At 39.7% G+C, this 18,718-nt stretch overlaps 1 protein-coding gene across 1 annotated transcript; it reads left to right on the top strand.

The window, feature by feature from the left end:
- The first annotated feature begins 5,945 nt into the window (after positions 1–5,945).
- LOC121389695 (isatin hydrolase-like) lies at positions 5,946–9,521 on the top strand. Its single transcript, XM_041521346.1, has 2 exons — positions 5,946–6,118; positions 8,840–9,521. Exons 1-2 carry the CDS (start codon positions 5,946–5,948, stop codon positions 9,519–9,521), a joined length of 855 nt encoding a protein of 284 aa, XP_041377280.1.
- The last annotated feature ends 9,197 nt before the right edge of the window (positions 9,522–18,718 follow it).

The raw sequence follows: 18,718 nt of genomic DNA, 5'->3' as shown, positions 1-18,718 counted from the left end.
GAACAGTTGGAACATGTCCAGGAGAGGTGAAAGGAACGCACCCCAAGTCTATGCGCACTTTGTGAAATTTGTCGTGACGTAGGCATTGTTGTGCTTCGAGCGACATCTAACGGTGACATCAGAATACTAACTTTCAAAATTATTTCAAGCAATTGGGACATGGGGATTCCCATGGTATTTATCGATATAAAACCTGCTTTTTCACTCCATTTTATAAAAAACGTGATCTAAGTGTGTTACAGGTTTGTAGATTAACCAAATTATAATTTATTTTCGCTGGATGAAACTAGGGTGTGCGGCTTTAATGGGTTATACTAGTACACAACGAAAATCGAGCTGTAAGAGCGTTCAGACTAGCAACTGGACAGTCATAGAACTCGTGGCAGCAGACCGGCCTCGGTGGCGTCGTGATTAGGTCATCGGTCTACAGGCTGGTCGGTACTGGGTTCGGTCCTAGTCGAAGCATGGGATTTTTAATCCAGATACCGACTCCAAACCCTGAGTGAGTGCTCCGTAAGGCTCAATGGGTAGGTGTAAACCACTTGCACCGACCAGTGATCCATAACTGGTTTAATAAAGTCCATGGTTTGTGCTATCCTGCCTGTGGGAAGCGCAAATAAAATATCCCTTGCTGCTAATCGGAAAGAGTAGCCCATGTAGTGGCGACAGCAGGATTTCTCTCAAAATCTGTGTGGTCCTTAACGATATGTCTGACGCCATATAACCGTAATTAAAATGTGTTGAGTGCGTCGTTAAATAAAACATTTCTTTCTTTCTTTCATGAGAAACATTTTAAAGACCTGTAACATACAAATTTTCTTGAGTCGGGTGTTAGCTCAGTTGGTTTTGTATTCGCTTGAGGTGCTTGCGTCGCATGATCGAACCACATCGGTGGATTCATTCAACTGACTGCTTCTTCTCGTTCCAACCAGTGCACCACAACTGGTGTGGTATGTGTTTTCCTGTTTGTGGGAAAGTGCATCGGGTTTTCTCTGATGACTACGTGTCATAATTACCAAATGTTTCCCATCTAATAACCGATGATTAATTAAACAATGTGCTCTAGTGGTGTCGTTAAACAAACACAAACTTTACAAAAAATTTTATTTGTTTTTACACCTGTCTGTGGCTTTATTTTAGTCATGTGTCGGTACTCGTATGGTCGAGTATTGTACTCAAAATTATTATTAACTTAGAAAGAAGGAAGGAATGAAATGTTTTATTTCACGACGCACTCAACACATTTTATTTACGGTTATATGGTGTCAAACATATGGTTAAGAACCAGACAGATATTGAGAGAGGAAACCCGCTGTCGCCACTTCATGGGCTACTCTTTTTCGATTAGCAGCAAGGGATCTTTTATATGCACCATCCCACAGACAGGATAACACATACCACGACTTTTGATATACCAGTCGTGGTGCACTGGCTGGAACAAGAAATAGCCCGATGGGCCCACCGACGGGGATCGATCCCAGACCGACTGCGCATTAAGCGAGCGCTTTACCGTTGGGCTATACCCCACCCAGTATTAACTTAGTAGGTCACACTACAATCACTTTTCTTTCTTGCAATGGTCTAAACGTGTCCTTGACCCTTTACTCCAGTTCCAAATGTCACACGAAAACATAACTTTTGTTATAATCTTGCTGTGAAACATGTAGTAATACACCATGACCTTTAGTTTTGCGAATGAACGGTGCAAATAGAGGATAAAGGGCAATACTTTAAGGTTTGAAAAGCTTTGTAAAATATAGTTTTGTCATGGTGAGTAGTGACAATATGATACTAATTCCAGCCAGTGCGCCACGACTGGTATATCAAATACTGTGGTATATGCTGGTCTGTCTGTGGGGTGGTGCATATAATAGATGTCTGGGGAAAAAATATTGCGGGTTTCCTCTCTAAGACTGTATGTCAAAATTACCAAATGTTTGTGCTCTAGTGGTTTCGTTTGTAATAAAGTGCTTTAGTGGTTTCGTTAAACAAAATATTATAATCGCTTATTATCACGACAATTGCATACTCGAGGATACCCAATTATTAGTTACTGTCTTTTGCCCTAGAAATGAGAGAAAATGTATTTGTAATTTTCTTGACTTTTTGTTTTTGACTTACGCGACTCGCTAATCCTAAAGAGGCTTATCGTCCGCAGACGACACATACAAACATGTCGCCGTTTGAAGGAAGAAACACCTTAACGAGTACACTTCACAAACCATTTGACCTTCAGCGGCATATTTCACTATTTGCTTACGACCTCATTGTTGCGTCGAGTTAATTGTCATACAGGTGTATCCAACAGGTAAGTTAATAGTACATATATCTACCTCCATAGTAAGGTACAATTGGTTTTGGTTTTGTAATTCAGAATAAGCTATGAAATTTAAATTCTGAATAAGTTTCAAAACGCTAATTTTAAAATTTAAATTAATAAAAAATGTTTAACTACAGCTCAACACGAAAACCCTCCATTGGCTATTGGGTGTCAAACAACTAGGGTTATGTAGGAAAAAGATGAACGATTGATAACATATATTAAAAGAAAAGGTAAAGTGCTGTGTCAAATACAGTCATAACTAGTCTTAAAATGTTAATTTTGTTATGTTTCAAAACGCTTATTAAAAATAAAATTCAAAACGCAAATTGAGAATACGTATCAAAGCTCTTTTTGTGAATGAGTTTCGAAAGCTCAATGTGAATAAATGTCAATCAGTGCTAATTTTGATTAATTTTTAAAACATTAATTATGAATAGGTTCGAAAACGCTAATTTTGAATAAATATTTAAACCCTAATTCTGAATACGTTTCGAAACGCTAATTTGGAATTAGGTTCGAAGTGCTAGTTCAGAATACGTTTGAAAACGCTAGTATTGAATAAGTTTCAAAACGCTAATACGCAATAAGTTTTGAAACGCTAATTTTGATGAGTATTAATACACGGATATCAGGGTTTTTGGACAGAAGATAGTGTCGTGTTTAAGACATCGGACATAAGGCTGGTAGGTACTGGGTTCGCAGCCCAGTGCCGGCTCCCACCCAGAGCAAGTTTTAACGACTCAGTGAGTAGGTGTAAGACCACTATACCCTCTTCTCTCCCACTAACTACTAACAATTCACAATTAACCCACTGTCCTGGACAGGCAGCCCATATAGCTGAGGTGTGTGCCCATGACAGCGTGCTTGTTCCTTAATTGGATATAAGCACGGAAATAAGTTGAAATTAAATGAAGGTAAGATACATAACCGCAAAACTAGCCCACCTTGATTTTAAAATGACAGACAAGCTACATTTAATTTATAATTTTTAACCGCATCTACAATTTAAACCTTATCGGCTTAGTATACAATATATCGCCTTCCCACTGCAATTTTCTATTCTAAATATTAACCATTATTTATATTTCTGCCCCCACTAGTCCGTAATCTCTCCAACTTGTTTCGATTTTATGTCAATAAATTACAAAGAAATAAAAAAACTAAAAGGATATGTAGTAAAATGAACAGAGAATACTCCATAAGTGGTAGTTAGATAACCATTTAACTTACAAAGAGTTGTTTCAAAACGTATCTAACGAGCGAAAGCCAGTTGCGTACGTTTTTATTTTGTTTTCATTTCAACTTATTTTCGTGCTTATTTTCAATTAAGGTTCCAGCAGCTATCTGGGCTGTCTGTCCAGGACAGTGGGTTAGTTGTTAGTTGGTTAGAGGTTAGTGAGAGAGAAGAGGGTGTAGTGGCCTTACACCTACCCACTGAGCCCTTAAGAACTCGCTCTGGGTTGGAGCCGGTACCGGACTGAGAACCCTGTACCTACCAGCATGTAGATGGCTTAACCACTACGCCACCGAGGCCGGTTTACGTTTTCAAGTAACAAGTTATAAGATAAATGATATCTAACGGACACGAACGTAGTATTCTATTTATTACATATCCTAAACAAATCCCACAGTTTTAAAATAAATGTAAATTCATTTTCCAACTAAAACCTGTTTACCATCCTAACACAAGTCAATTTGAGGTTAACTTTTTCGTCATAGTTAAGTCAATGTCAGGTTAACATGTTCGTCACAGAATGATAGATTTTTATCATGCATTTTGTTTTATTGGATGGTATGACAATGGATACATGATCATCACCTAGGAGCAGCCAGTCTTAAAATTGTTATCACACGTATATGTGTTAACAGTATGCTTTATCAAAAAATAATTAATGCTGTCCTCGCCAATGGGTGTGTAAGAAATTAAAATATTCGTAAACATTGCATCGTGTACTATTTTACTGGGAATGAATGTTGAGATGCACTGTACAGATATGAAAGTACATGACGGTAGAGTACAAAATGTTAACAGTACGGATGTACTCTCGAACTTCCTTCTGTTTAAATCGCATTAAGTGAACGTGTCAGATTGTGTTTTGATGGCATTGGTTTTGTTTTACAAACACAGATGAAGACCGTGTCTAATGATACCGTTACATTTTAAAGACACACTTCGAGTATAAATGTATTGTCGATTTATTATTAATATACATTTATTCACTGAATAAACGCAACGACAAAAACAGCAAGATAGACAATTTATATCATAATAAATGCGTACTATACCTTACTGTCCGTTTAAACAAAATTTGAAATAAATAACAACGATAAAAATTAAAACAAACTAAACCAAACCACTGTAAAATTAAAGGTACGACATCGCATCACCACACCAAGTTTAATGTTGTTGTTATTATTATTATTATTATTATTATTATTATTATTATCGTTACTACTACTACTACTACTACTATTACTACTACTACTACTACTACTACTACTACTACTACCACTACTACCACTACTACTACTTCTACTACTAATACTAATACTACTACTATTACCACTGCCACTACTATTGCTACTACAATTGCTACTACTACTACTGCTACTACTACCACTACCACCACCACCACCACTACCACTAATACTAATACTACTACTGCTACTACTAGTACTGCTACTACTACTACTACTACTACTACTACTACTACTACTACTACTACTACTACTACTACTACTACCACCACTATCACTACCACTACTACTACTACTACTATTACTACTACTACTACTAACTACTACTACTACTACTACTACTACTACTACTACTACTACTACTACTACTACTACTACTACTACTACTACTATTACTACTACTACTACTACTAGAACTACTACTACTACTACTACTACTACTACTACTACTAGTAGTAGTAGTAGTAGTAGTAGTAGTTCTAGTAGTAGTAGTAGTAGTAGTAGTAGTGGTAGTGATAGTGGTGGTAGTAGTAGTAGTAGTAGTAGTAGTAGTAGTAGTAGTAGTAGTAGTAGTAGTAGTACTTAATACATTGTTATGTTACTATCGGTAAACGAAATATTAAATAATGGTGTACATCGGTAAACAACTTAATTCTGATGATCTAGCCTTAACGATTAAACAAGAAATGTTTGTGAGACTACACTTTTAACATGATGATGCAATATGGTATATGATATGATATGATCTGATATGATTGATGTGATAAAATATGATATGATATCATACCATGATATGATAATTTTAATGATATATGATATAACATATACGATTATTATAACATGATATGATATGGTATGGTATGGTATGGTATGGTATGGTATGGTATGGTATGGTATGGGATGGGATGGGATGGGATGGGATGGGATATGATATGATATGATATGATATGATATGATATGATATGATATGATATATGATATGTACTTAATACTTACTTATATAGTTATATCTACATATATACGCACGCACGAACTTAATGAATGCACCGCATACTTACGTATATTAGTTTTCATAATTTAAATGTATGTGTATTTATCGTATTTATAAAAGTTATATTCTCATGACATTACAGAAAGTTTCAGAATGTTGTTGGATCACGTGTTCCTACTGACAACATTTGATTGGCTATTACTGGAAAGCAGCGCTTTCAGGGTGGTGGATCTGACGCATAGTCAAGGGGTGACAACTCTATACTGGCCAGGAAACGTGGACTTCAACTTCACTATTCTAGCTCGAGGACAGACGGAAAATTTCTGGTAAGTAGTGATTAATACACCCCAAATAAATAAATAAATAAATAAATAAATAAACAAACAAATCATAGAAACTTAAAGAAAATTCTCTTCTTAACCGTTTAAGGAGTTTTAGACTATTAACTACTTAGTTGCCTCCCCCCTCCCCACCCCCACCCCCCCCCATCCCCAGCCCCACCCCACCCCCAAAAAAACTAAAAATCCTGAGATTATGGGGAACCATTCAAGATATATTCAAGATGCAATATACATTCATACTAAAGGTAGCTAAAATGAGTTTCCTTGTGCTAGTCTAAGAGAAGTGATGGCGAGCGAGAGTGATAGCTCGCCTGAAATGGCGATGTCTCTTATTATGAAGCCAAAAAAAACCCAAAAGACAAAACAAAACAACAAAAAGGACACACACACGCGCGCGCACACACACACACACACACACACACACACACGCACACACACACAACAAAACAAAAAGACGTAGCCCAGTGGTAAAGCGCTCGCTCAATGCGCGGTCGGTCTAGGATCGATCCCCTTCGGTGGCCCATTGGGCTATTTCTCGTTCCAGCCAGTACAACTCTGTCTGTGGGATGGTGCAAATTATATGTGTGTGTGTATGTGCGTCTCTCTGTCTGTCTGTCTGTATGTATGTCTGTCTGTCTGTTTGGGTGTGTTTGCGTGTGTCTAGATGTGTTTGTGTTGATGCGAATTTTGCTTTTCTACATATATTTTCCTCGGGTCTGTCCATAGTCCAGACCTCCCCCCTACCCCGTGCATAAATTCTTTCACAAGCTCCTGCTTCCACGTGTTTTTCTAAAGAAGGATTTCCCGTATGTTTCTAAAAATAGTTACACATACGTATAGTTACAACAACACTGGTGTAACAGGTTTTTGGAGAAGATCAGTGGAAAGGGCTTGAACTATCAAACATATTAAGGTAAAGTTAGCAATAAAAAACCTAGGGGTTAATATAATTTTTTTTAACAGAAGCAACTTTTCTTCTTCTTCTTTTCATTTCAACTTATTTGCGTGCTTATATCCAATTAAGGTTCAAGCACGATGTCATGGGCACATCAGCTATCTGGGATGTCTGTCCAAGACAGTGAGTTAGTTGTTAGTTGTGGTTAGTGAGAGAGAAGAAGGTGTAGTGGTCTTACACCTACCCAATGAGTCGTTAAAATTGGGTGGGAGCCAGTACCGAGCTGCGAACCCAGTACCTACCAACCATATGTTCGACGGCCTAACCACGACGCCACCGACTGACTATTACTGACTTCGGTCTACTTAAGGGGGAGTAACCAATGATTTCATTGTGTAATGTAATGTCCTGAGTTGTGTACCCTACTTTGTTTTTGTTTTAACTGGTAGAACTATCCGTACATATTTTTTAGCTGAGACTGAAAATGAATGAAAGAATGAAGAAACGAATGAATGCTTGTTTGTTTTTTTGTTTTGTTTTTTGTATAATATAACAAGCAAGTTAGTAAAGATGGACTCTATGTCATGTCTATCACAGATGTTGACTGGTAGTAAATCCTAACTGTAAAACGTAACTGGACTTTTTATTTGTCAGAGAATGTTATAGCTAAAAATTGCACAATGAACATGCTTACAGCCATTAAAGCTGCCGGCACTTTTGTCCTGGGCACGTGAATGTAAGCATATTTCAAATGATTGACTGACTAATTATATCAAAATGTACAAATAGTAAATTTTAATCATCAAGGTTTAATACTAAATATCTTAGTATTCTGTATCTACATTTCTGAGCCGGATATCATAAGATTTTAAACGGACATTCCCGAGTTTGCTCCATTGTAAGATGTTTCCGACAAATAAAATATTTCTACGATTAAACTTATATATTAAATATATTTTCTTGTTTAGAATATCAGTATCTGTATATTCAATGTGTTTCTGGTCGTCTTAATATTTGTAAGAAGCCCAAACTGGATTTTGTCTTCAAATAATTTCGTACGTACGAAAAAACTATTTTTTAGGAAATAAGATGAAATTTAACCTAATACAAATATTAGAACGATCAGAAACACGTTTTATATATAGCCACTAATATTTTATGCAGAAAAATATATTTGATATGTAATTACAATCGTTAAAAAGTCTCTGTTAATCGATAACATCTTAAAACCGGCAGTAAACTCAGGAATGTCCCTTTAAGTCTAAACTGGAGAATCAATCTTTGTGCCTAGAACACATTCAAACGACGCTATCAAGTTTGTTTTGATTTAGAGTTTAGACAGCATATCTGATCACTGGCTGTAGTTTTATTTAACGGGCTCATCGCCTGATGCGCGGTCGGTCTAGGATCGATCCCTGTCGGTGGACCCAATGGGCTATTTCTCGATCCATCCAGTCCATCACAACTGGTTTACCAAAGGCCGTGGTATGTGCTATCCTGTCTGTGGGATGGCGCATATAGAAAATCTTTTGCGACTAATGGAAAAATATAGCGGGTTTCCTTTCTAAGACTATATGTCTCAATTACCAAAGGTTTGACATCCAATAGCCGATGATTAATACATCAATGTGCTCCAGTGGTGTCGTTAAATAAAACCAACTTTAATAATATGTCGCAATTACCGAATGTTTGACATGCAATAGACGATGATAAATAAATGAATGAATGAATGTGTTATACTGGTGGCGTTAAACAAAAACGAACTTTAAATTTTATTTAACGTTGTATTCAGCTATTATTTAATCTTTCAGGCTGGAAGCAAATTGGTTTGGAACCGCCGAGCATGGCGGAACACATCTGGATTCACCTTCACACTTCAGTCAAGGTCAGTGGAGGACGCACCAAATCCCGCCCTCTCGTCTGATTGGTCCGGGCGCCGTGATTGACTTGAAGCCACAGGCGATAGAAAATCCGGATTACAGAGTCACGATTAGGGATCTGGAGAAATGGGAACAGAGTCACGGACGGATTCCAAACGGAGCGATCGTCTTGATAAACTTCGGGTGGGCACACCGCTACCCTAACCGATCGCTGGTCTTCAACACGAACGACACGGAAAACTCGACGACGTTCCACTTTCCGGGAATTCACGAAGATACCGCCCGGTGGATGGCGGCCAATAGGAACATCAGCATAGTCGCCGTGGACACGCCTTCGGTAGATTCCGGGCAGGCGGTGCATTTTCCGGTGCACCAGATCTTTGGAAGAAATAACATACCGGGCGTGGAGAATGTTGCTAACATTGACGCACTTCCGGTCACGGGGTCTACGGTGTTTGTCGGCGTTATCAAGCTTTTTGACGGAAGTGGCGGGCCCACCCGGATCATGGCTCTCATTGATGACCCCTGTCAAAATAATGGCGCAAATCAGTTGTCGAATGGGCTGCCATTTCTAGCATTCGCTCTGCTGACGTGTTTGTTAAATAAATATTAATTTATTTATTCACAAATTAGTAAACTTAAATGAGTAAACTTAAAATTTAAAGGCAACGTCGCCTTTCTTGAGAACATTAGAAAATCGTCGAAGGATTATCAAGCAGTTATTTTTTTCATTCTTATTTTTAATTAACTTATTATATTAACAATGAATAATTTTATTATGATTACATTCTGAAAAAATTATCATCGTCGTCGTCGTCGTCATCATCATCATCATCATCATCATTATCATCAACTTCATCATCATTATCATCATCATTATCATCATCATCATCATTATCATCATCACATCGTCGTCGTCGCTACCACTAACATCACCACCACCACCACCATGATCATCATCATCATTATTATCATCGTCATCATCATCATCATCATATTTGGCTTTCGTCTTCTCCCCCTCCTTCATCATCATGTTAAAACCACGATAACCTGACTTTCAGATTCTATATAATAATATTACACATGACCATGTTTTAACATATTCACGGTTGCTTCGTTATCAATCTGCCATTTTGAAATTGTAAACCACAAACTACTTTGCTTTAAAAAATATTAAATCTGTTTACGAAAATGTTATTAAAATACCTTTTTCCTTGTTTTATTTTCAAAACTATTCACATACTTGTTTTAACCTATACTACTTCTGACTTTGGTCGTGTTGTGAATCTGTTCCTGTTGTTATGTTTTGATGTCAAACATTTGGTGAGATAAACATAGTAGAATCTGGTCGTGTTGTAGAATGTGTTTATTTAAAACATTTCGTAAAATGAACATAGAATCTGTTCCTGTTGTAGAGTGTTTATGACAAACATTTGGCAAAATGAACATAGAATCTGTTCCTGTTGTTATGTTTTGATGTCAAACATTTGGTGAGATAAACATGGTAGAATCTGGTCGTGTTGTAGAGCGTTTATGTCAAACATTTGGCAAAATGAACATAGAATCTGTTCCTGTTGTTATGTTTTGATGTCAAACATTTGGTGAGATAAACATGGTAGAATCTGGTCGTGTTATAGAGCGTTTATGTCAAACATTTGGCAAAATGAACATAGAATCTGTTCCTGTTGTTATGTTTTGATGTCAAACATTTGGTGAGATAAACATGGTAGAATCTGGTCGTGTTGTAGAGCGTTTATGACAAACATTTGGCAAAATGAACATAGAATCTGTTCCTGTTGTTATGTTTTGATGTCAAATATTTGGTGAGGTAAACATGGTAGAATCTGATCGTGTTGTAGAGCGTTTATGTCAAACATTTGGCAAAATGAACATAGAATATGTTCCTGTTATGTTTTGATGTCAAATATTTGGTGAGGTAAACATGGTAGAATCTGATCGTGTTGTAGAGCGTTTATGTCAAACATTTGGCAAAATGAACATAGAATATGTTCCTGTTATGTTTTGATGTCAAACATTTGGTAAAATTAACATAGAATCTGGTCGTGTTGTAGAGTGTTTATGTCAAACATTTGGTAAAATTAACATAGAATCTGGTCGTGTTGTTCAGTGTTTACGTCAAACATTTGGCAAGAGGAACATAGAATCCATCTTCATAAAGCAAGGCTAATATTCGTTCCTCGTATTCAGCCTTGATACATGTCGTCAAGAAATCGTGCCACAAAATGCTTAAATTTCAATGGATGCGATGAGATCTGATTGCAACGAATCGCAACACTCCTTATAGATTCCCTTGTTATTGTAAACAAAGATGGCAGCGTCAGCGTCCGGCGGTTAATTTTTGATATTGCTTTCAAGATTGTCACATGTTACCGATGCTGTGATTGGTCAGCGATGTCATCGTGTAAGGGACATAATCGGTGTTACAAATTTTCTTCCAATAGAGGGCGCTAGTAGTGGATATTAGTAATCTTGACTACATGTATCAAGTCCGAATACGAGGAACGAATATTAGTCTTGATTTATGAAGATGCATAGAATCTGGTCGTGTTGTTCAGTGTTTATGTCAAACATTTGGCAAAATGAACATAGAATCTGGTCGTGTTGTACAGTATTTATGTCAAACATTTGGCATGACGGACATAGAATCTGGTCGTGTTGTATAGTGTTTATGTCAAACATTTGGCAAGAGGAACATATAGCCTGGTCTTATTGTAGAGTGTTTATGTCAAACATTTGGCATGACGGACATAGAATCTGGTCGTGTTGTACAGTGTTTATGTCAAACATTTGGCATGACGGACATAGAATCTGGTCGTGTTGTATAGTGTTTATGTCAAACATTTGGCAAGAGGAACATATAGCCTGGTCTTATTGTAGAGTGTTTATGTCAAACATTTGGCAAAATTATCATATAGTCTGGTCGTGTTGTGGAGTGTTGGAATCTACTTGAATGCCTTTATATGCACTCGTTTATTCTAATCCCATAACATATTCATGTCGGATACGTAATATCTGCTTGTTTGGCCAGTCATGTATCGCTGGTTTCAACATATAAAAGGTAATATCTTTACAAATACAGTCTGGATCTGTCGCCATTATAACATTTTATTTTAATCATAGATACTTTTAACGACGAAAATTACATATTAAAGACATTTTCTTATTTAGAACGCCAGTTTTCATATATCGAATGAGTGTCTGCTCGTCCTAATGTCTGTCACAATCCATACCGGATATAACGGCACAATACAGTTTTACATAACAAAAATGTATTTTGGGAAGCAAAAGGAAGTTTTAGCTATTACAAACCGGACGACCAGAAACGCGTTGCTTGTACAAACACAGAAATACATTATCTATACAAACACTATAATACAAGAATCGATTTATGATCCGTGGGCCCATTGAGTTATTTCTCTTTCCAGCTAGTGCTCCACAACTGGTGTAACAAAGGCCGTGGTACGTACTATCATGTCTGTGGGGTGGTGCATATAAAAGATCCCCTGCTGCTAATCGAACAGAGTAGCCCATGAAGTGGCGACAGCGGGTTTCCTCTCTCAATATATGTGTGATCTTTAAACATATGTCCGACGCCATATAACAGTAAATAACAAGAGTTGAAAAAAAGCTTGTTTTGTTTAACGACACCACTAGAGCACATTAATATATTAATTATCGGCTATTGGATGTCAGATATTTGGTTATTTTGACATCATTTTATAGTCTTAGAGAGGAAACCCGCTACAATTTTACATTAGTAGCAAGGGATCGTTTTATATGCACCATCCCACAGACATGATAGCACGTACCACGGTCATTGATGTACCAGTCGTGGTGCACTGGCTGGAACAAGAAATAGCCCAATGGGCCCACCGACGGGAATCGATCCCAAACCGACCGCGCATCAAGCGATCGCTTTACCACTGGGATACGTCCCACCCCAATATGTGTTGAGTGCGTCGTTAAAGAAAATATTTCCTTCCTTCCTTCCTGATATACAAGAGAATGCTTAATGTTATTTTATAGTCAAGGAAAGAAATGTTTTATTTAACGACGCACTCAACACATTTTATTTACGGTTATATGGCGTCAACATATGGTTAAGGACCACACAGATTTTGAGAGAAAACCCGCTGTCGCCACTATATGGGCTACTCTTTCCGATTAGCAGGCAGGATAGCACAAACCATGGCCTTTGTTGAACCAGTTATGGATCACTGGTCGGTGCAAGTGGTTTACACCTACCCAATGAGCCTTGCGGAGCACTCACTCAGGGTTTGGAGTCGGTATCTGGATTAAAAATCCCATGTCTCGACTGGGATCCGAACCCAGTACCTATCAGCCTGTAGACCGATGGCCTATCCACGACGCCACCGAGGCCGGTAAAAAACATATTACAATGCAGCAAATTGAGGACATACGACAGGCGATGATTCCAGAGGATGCATGGGGTAAAGGTAGGGCATTCATGAGTCCAAACTACTGGACTCGAGTACTCGAGGGTGAAACTCGACCCGGACCCGAGTACCCGACACTTACACTTACTAGATGACAATGATTTATGAGATTAATGAATGAAGTAAAATAACATTATGCATCTTATTTCCAGCGCTGAACATGGATGCCAAATCATGACATTGTATTGCATTCCACACATTCGACTTTTGTTTTCCCTCTATTTCTCATAGCTCTAAACTGTAGATGGCATGCATAAGTTAAAATGGTGTACAAATACAATTAAATAAGAGTGCTTGAGTCCATAAGCGTACGAGACAGGGAGCAAAACCTCAACTGATACAGATATTAGGGGAAAATTTGCTAACTTGAGACCATTTTACCATGTATTTTCCATCATTCTACCCTCAAAATTAGTTGCAATCCATGTGAGAATGCGTAGTGATTCGTTTGCAACCCTACATAGCTGTTTGGCAGTAATGCTAATAGGAATAAATATTGTTATCTACATTCGGGCGTTTTCGTTTAAATTAGGACAAAACCCAGCCTGGCCCTCCACCACACCTACACAAATGGGAGACTGTCCACCTATGCCCGAGACCTGTGAATCCATTATGGGCTCTTAGTCCTGCTAGACTCGACTCGTTCCCGAGTACTCAAGTACCCACGTGGATACCCAATCTAATTAAAATTATCTCCAATGGTTAATTACTATTACCTGTGGATCCAACAGCACACCGTTGGAGCTCATGTCCAGTTGACCTTTCGTTCGACCAATTAAAACCTTTCTTGCAAAATCATTCCAGTGATTTGAAAAGAATTTGAAAACATTCGGGATTAGGCCGAGGGTATACGAAATAATTCGGGTGAATTACGAAATATGCCAGTAACTAATTGCAATATAAAATGTTATATAAAATTCGTTTCAAGACAAAAAACAACAACAAACAAACAAACAACCGTGATGGTATAGCCATAAAATCTGTTTATACTAGTATACAATCCAGAGTTTATTACTGCACTTTCCCCCCTGTTGTTTAATGTTGAAACTGGGAAACTGGGAAACTCTTTTTACGTGCCCCTATCCACGAAGGTTCAGGCACGCCCACCACGGATTTAGCCAGTGACTAACTCCGGAGCAGGAGGGGGGGGGGGGGGGGGGGGGGGGGGGGGGGGGGGGGGGGGGGGGGGGGGGGGGGGGGGTAAGTTTGAGGTGGGCGGAATTTGGAAAAAAGCCATTTAGTAGGGTCAACGCGAGCGCGGACCAAACAGCAGACACTTCGTAAACTTGAAGTACACCGAGTGGGAGCCGTGCTCTGATTGGCTGAATTTCGATTCCTCGGTGAAGCCTGTATTTTACCTAAGTCTACAAAGAGTAACTGCATCCAAAACATGTCCGGACTCAAAGTAGTTAAGACTGCTCAGCCAAAAGGTTTTTAAGGTGATTTTGAGCAATTGAACGGGCGCCAGAATAAACTGCGTTAGACTATTTATAAAAAAATAAACATAAGAATTTTGAACTGCTTCCAAAACGTTTAAAGTCTAACTAGCCCCAAAAAAGAGGTTGTTACCTGTCCTAGGAAAGGTTGTTAGCGGGGATGTCGTCACGGAGAGGCGATGAATAGGGACGAGTCCAGATGGGTGAGGGCGTACCGGTTTGCGGACTTGGCGATGCTCTCGGTGATTGGACGGTAGTCTTCCCCGGCAACGGTCTTGATGACGCGGTGGATGGTCGGGTTGTCCATTTCATCGAGAAGCATCCCTTGGTTGAAAAGTCCCTTCCGGCGAACGGTAAGGCAGATCCCTCGCCCATCGTTTATCGTGATCCTACGCACCGAGAACTCTCCCTCAGTTCGTGGCAGAGGTTGGTAGGACTCCGGAGTCGGTCCTCAAAGGAGCTGACGGACATCCCCAATGTTGGTCTTGACCAGCCTCGAGTAGCGTGTTGGTAGCTTGCCGGCCTGCAGTGACCAAGGTTCTTCAGGGGGCTGGTCGTTCACTGGAGATGATGTAGGTGGGGGCGGTTGTATCGTCGGACTTGGCTTGGCTGTCTGGTCGCCTGGTGACACCATCGCCTTTCGTTTTCCAACGAGTACTAGACGGGCCTGGGTCTCTACAGCGCCACTCTTCCTGGGTGGGGTTGGCATCGCTGGAATCCCGGGGGTTGAAGTAGTCGGAGTTGATGGTGGCGACTCCATCTGGGCCTGGTTAGGGACCGTGTCCGCCACTGGCGAGTCGTCGACTGTATCCTGCAAAGCTGGATCAGCTGGCCTCGCTGGTACTGACTTGGGCTTGGGGGGTTCAACGGGAAAAGTCGCCGCCGGTAGTTGAGCTACCGGTTTTGACCTCCCCCGGTCGGCCCCTGGCGCGTCCGTCTTCCTCCTCCTTCTCCTCCTAGTTGGTTTCTTTACCGGGTCGCCGTACACCAAAGTCACGGTTGCCCGTGACCCGGTGTACGCGACGCGGTATTCCAGTAACGTCCCGTATGAAGCAATGAGTCCCCCCAGGTGGGGGGGGGGGGTAGCTCGAGAGAGCAGGCACACACGTCCTGCTTCATCTTTGCTAAATTTCGGAATGTTAATGTTGAAATAGGCCAACAAGTTCGCCCATTGCATAAATAGTCTCGCCCGATATTTTTAGAATTTGTATTCTCCCGAATAACGCTATAAAAGGCGAAGTATAATTGGTCGATGTTTAAATTGTTATTCCTGCTCCGGAGTCAGTCACTGGCGAAGTCAGAGGCTAATTCCGCAGTGGGCGTGCCTGAACCTTCGTGGATAGGGGCACGTAAATATAGTTACCCATACCCATAAATTGTTATTTATAGATGAAATGTCACGTGGACATGGGAGTCCACACAATGCTGTTAGATCTACTGGTAGACCAGTAAAGCTAATTTTAATCAGATTGCTGGATACCCTAGGAACAGACAGACGTTTCTAAATTTGGTTGAACCTTTTGATCCTTCCACCGCCGCTCCGTTATATCACGTACTCTCCTTAAAACTACTTTATTTTCATTTATCGATGCCTTCTGCTCTTGTTAAAATAAAGATTTACGGTCAATGGACGACGTTCTTCTGTAGTTATATGGAGATCGTTGGTAACCTTTTCGCTGTTCAGGAAGCTGGTTGTACCATGTTTGTCAATAATTTTCGTCTCCGCGACAGCAGCGATACATCGACTGAAGTTGTAGAATCTGACTTCTGGTACAGTTACGTTTGTAAGTGTGTAATTATTACGAAACAAATAGATTGGAAATAGTCTAAAAAAAAACCCCAAAAATCGGGACAGATAAAATGGGCATGTTCAGAAAGTTGTTTATTATTTTTTATTATTTTTTATTTATTGTGTGTGTGGGGGTGGGGGGGGGGGGGGGGGGGGGGGGGGGGGGGGGGGTTGTGTTGTTTTTGTTTTGTTTTTACTTGTTTTCACTTGTTTTTGTTTCCAAGGGAGATAATTGAAAAAGGAACTCTCTAGTGAAATCAGAGGCTGAGTCCATGACAGGCGTGCTGGATCAATAATCTGATGAAAGCATGTTAAAATGTACTCACGTCCACGTTTTACGAACAGCTTGTATTTGTGTAACAGCTAAAGCCGGACGTGGTTCAGTGGTAAAGTGCGGTCGGTCTAGGACCGATCCCCGTCGTTGGGCCCGTTGGGCTATTTCTTGTTCCAGCCAGTGCACCAAGACTGGTATATCTAATACCGTGGTGTGTGGTATCCTGTCTGCGGAATGGTGCATACAAAAATCCCTTGCTACTAATGAACAAATTAAGCGGGTTTCTATCTAAGAATGTTATAACAGACGTGCGCTACAACAGCTTGTTCTGATTGTGCACGTAAACCCTATGATTTGAACTGACCTAATGGAAAAATGTAGCGGGTTTCCTCTCTACGACTAAATGTAAAAATTACCAAATGTTTAACATTCAATAGCCGATGATTGGCAAATCAAGTTGCTCTACTGGTGTCGTTAAACAAAACAAACTTTAACTTTTTTCCTCTCTAAAACTATATGTCAGAATTATTATTTAATATTTGACATCCAATAACCGATGAATAGTACATAAATATGCTATAGTGATGTCGTTAAACAAAACACAATTTAATTTTTGTACTCTCTAAAACTATATGCCAGAATTACAGGCTGGTAGGTACTGGGTTCGGATCCCAGTCGAGGCATGGGATTTTTAATCCAGATACTGACTCCAAACCCTGAGCGAGTGCTCCGCAAGGCTCAATGGGTAGGTGTAAACCACTTGCACCGACGAGTGATCCATAACTGGTTCAACAAAGGCCATAGTTTGTGCTATCCTGTCTGTGGGAAGAGCAAATAAAAGATCCCTTGCTGCTAATCGGAAGAGTAACCCATGTAGTGGCGACAGCGGGTTTCCTCTCTCAAAATCTGTGTGGTCCTTAACCATATGTCTGACGCCATATAACCGTAAATAAAATGTGTTGAGTGCGTCTTTAAATAAAACATTTCTTTCTTTCATATGCCAGAATTACCAAATGTTTGACATCCAACAGCCGATGATTAATAATTCAGTGAGCTCTAGTGGTGACGTCAAACAACACAAACTTTAACGCTGTGTAGTTGCTGGGCGTGGAGACCTAATCCTGGGGCCTAATCCACAAAGCTCCCCTAGGCTCCTGTTCCGAGTCAGACCCCCGGTCTTATCAGAGGCAGGACTCGGGACAGGCGTGTTCGAAACCATAGAGGTATATGGAAACGTTAAACTCCTAGTCAAGTCAATTCTCTTAGGCTCTGCTAGACAACAAAGCATCCTCACTGCAAGTCTTTTTGCATTGCACTGCGAGATCGCAATGTTGCGAGTGAATTTAGTGAATTAGGCCCTATGGGCTATACTATCCTGTCTGTGTGGTGGTACATATAAAAGATTCCTTGTTCCATGGCTGGTGTGCGCTACAACAGCTTGTTCTGAATGTGCACGTAAATCCTATGATCTGACCTGATCTAATGTCAGATTACCAAATGTTTGACATCCAGTAGCCGATGATTTATAAATCAATGTGCTCTAGTGGTGTCGTTAAATAAAACAAACAAATTTTTAACTAGACTTTATAAAAGCATCGGGTCCTGGTGGAGATCAGGATATTCCCCGGATCAAACCAATGGTCATGTCAGGGGAAGGAGCTAGTGCAGACATGACTGAACCTAGGCATGTTAAACAAGTTTCATGTTCAAATAGACCAGGTTTGATCCGGGGAATATCCTGATCTCCACCATGACCCGATGCTTTTATAAAGTCCAGTTCAAAATGTGTTTGTTTTGTTTAACGACATCACTAGATCACATTGATTTATTAAT

Source organism: Gigantopelta aegis, chromosome 15 (genome assembly GCF_016097555.1).
Source record: "Gigantopelta aegis isolate Gae_Host chromosome 15, Gae_host_genome, whole genome shotgun sequence".
Classification (NCBI taxonomy): domain Eukaryota; kingdom Metazoa; phylum Mollusca; class Gastropoda; order Neomphalida; family Peltospiridae; genus Gigantopelta; species Gigantopelta aegis.
The sequence above is the reverse complement of the archived record's forward strand: the minus strand, read 5'-3'. Positions and strand labels throughout refer to the sequence as shown.

Coding starts and splice junctions, on each gene's coding strand:
- LOC121389695 (XM_041521346.1), top strand. CDS start 5,946: ATGTTGTTGGATCACGTGTTCCTACTGACAACATTTGATTGGCTATTA. Junction 6,119..8,839: donor GGACAGACGGAAAATTTCTG/GTAAGTAGTGAT, acceptor TTAATCTTTCAG/GCTGGAAGCAAATTGGTTTG.